This window comes from Chenopodium album, chromosome 15, assembly GCF_948465745.1.
Source record: "Chenopodium album chromosome 15, dcCheAlbu1.1, whole genome shotgun sequence".
NCBI classification, from domain to species: Eukaryota; Viridiplantae; Streptophyta; class Magnoliopsida; order Caryophyllales; family Amaranthaceae; genus Chenopodium; species Chenopodium album.
Genome location: NC_137848.1, coordinates 17,227,170 through 17,228,212, shown reverse-complemented (window position 1 = coordinate 17,228,212; position 1,043 = coordinate 17,227,170). Strand labels below are relative to the sequence as shown.

The 1,043-nt window shown below is 39.6% G+C and overlaps 1 protein-coding gene across 1 annotated transcript; it reads right to left on the bottom strand.

The window, feature by feature from the left end:
* LOC145580922 (uncharacterized) lies at positions 1 to 891 on the bottom strand. Its single transcript, XM_081638003.1, has one exon. The coding sequence runs from the start codon at positions 889 to 891 to the stop codon at positions 1 to 3; it is 891 nt and encodes a 296-aa protein (XP_081494129.1).
* Positions 892 to 1,043: the final 152 nt, after the last annotated feature.

Here is a 1,043-nt window from a genome sequence, read left to right as displayed (position 1 = left end):
TCAATTTATACCCCAACTCTTTTTATGAGAAACACACCAGGTCAACAAATATGCTTTAATTATCTCCAACTTACGAGACAGAGAATACATTGGAGACCCAGCACAGAACTGAAGAAGAGTGGAGGTAATAAAAGACTGGACTTCCAAAGCTAAAAGACACCAATTTTTAATTTGATAAGGACGGGACCCTTTATGTGCATTTATATCATCAGAAAGAATAATAGCTGCATGGTCCGAGAATAAAATAGGCTGGTGTGAAACTGTAGTCCTAGGGTAATTTTGAATCCACGTGGGAGAAGCGTAAGCTCTGTCTAAACGTTCAAAGGTTGGATCTAAGTCTATTCTATTATTAGTCCAGGTGAAAGTAGGACTTGAGAAAGGAACGTCAATGAGTTCATTTTCCAACCGCCACTGAATAAAATCTAGTATCCCTGGAATACTATGACTACCCCCCACTTTATCGGAAAGATACTCGACCTGATTAAAGTCCCCTAAGAGAACAACATTTGAAACAGAGGTAAGGATATTAGAAATGGTGTTCCATACTTCTAATCTATCAATGGTTTGAGGAGCTCCATATACAAACATGAGATAATTTATTTCATTACCCATCACCAATTTACAAAGGATAACATTTTGAGAAACAAACTCCGGAATCAACTGAAAAGGAGCAAACGAAAAGACAAACAAACCGCCACTAAGACCTACTGCGTCTATCCCACAACTGCCCAAAAGAGAAACAGACGCTAGTTTTTGTGCAACATTATCTACAGAAAGCATAGTTTCCATAAGAAAAACAACATCTAAACCGAAAGAGTGGACTAGAGACAAAATATACGGAATTTTAGGGGAGTTCGCTTGACCCAAACCCCTACAATTCCAGGCTGCCATCTTCATCCCGGCGTAGGTTTGGCTATTTCGTAACATGGGTTTTGAACCACGGAGCTCAAAGTGCAATGAACTATTGTATTCAGGGGTGTTAATTGTGGTAACCAGGTGTAGTTTCAGTTGACCCACAACGGGTTGAGTCTATTCAGTCAACG

Excerpts from the sequence above, each read along its gene's own strand:
- LOC145580922 (XM_081638003.1), bottom strand. The coding sequence starts at position 891 with ATGGCAGCCTGGAATTGTAGGGGTTTGGGTCAAGCGAACTCCCCTAAA.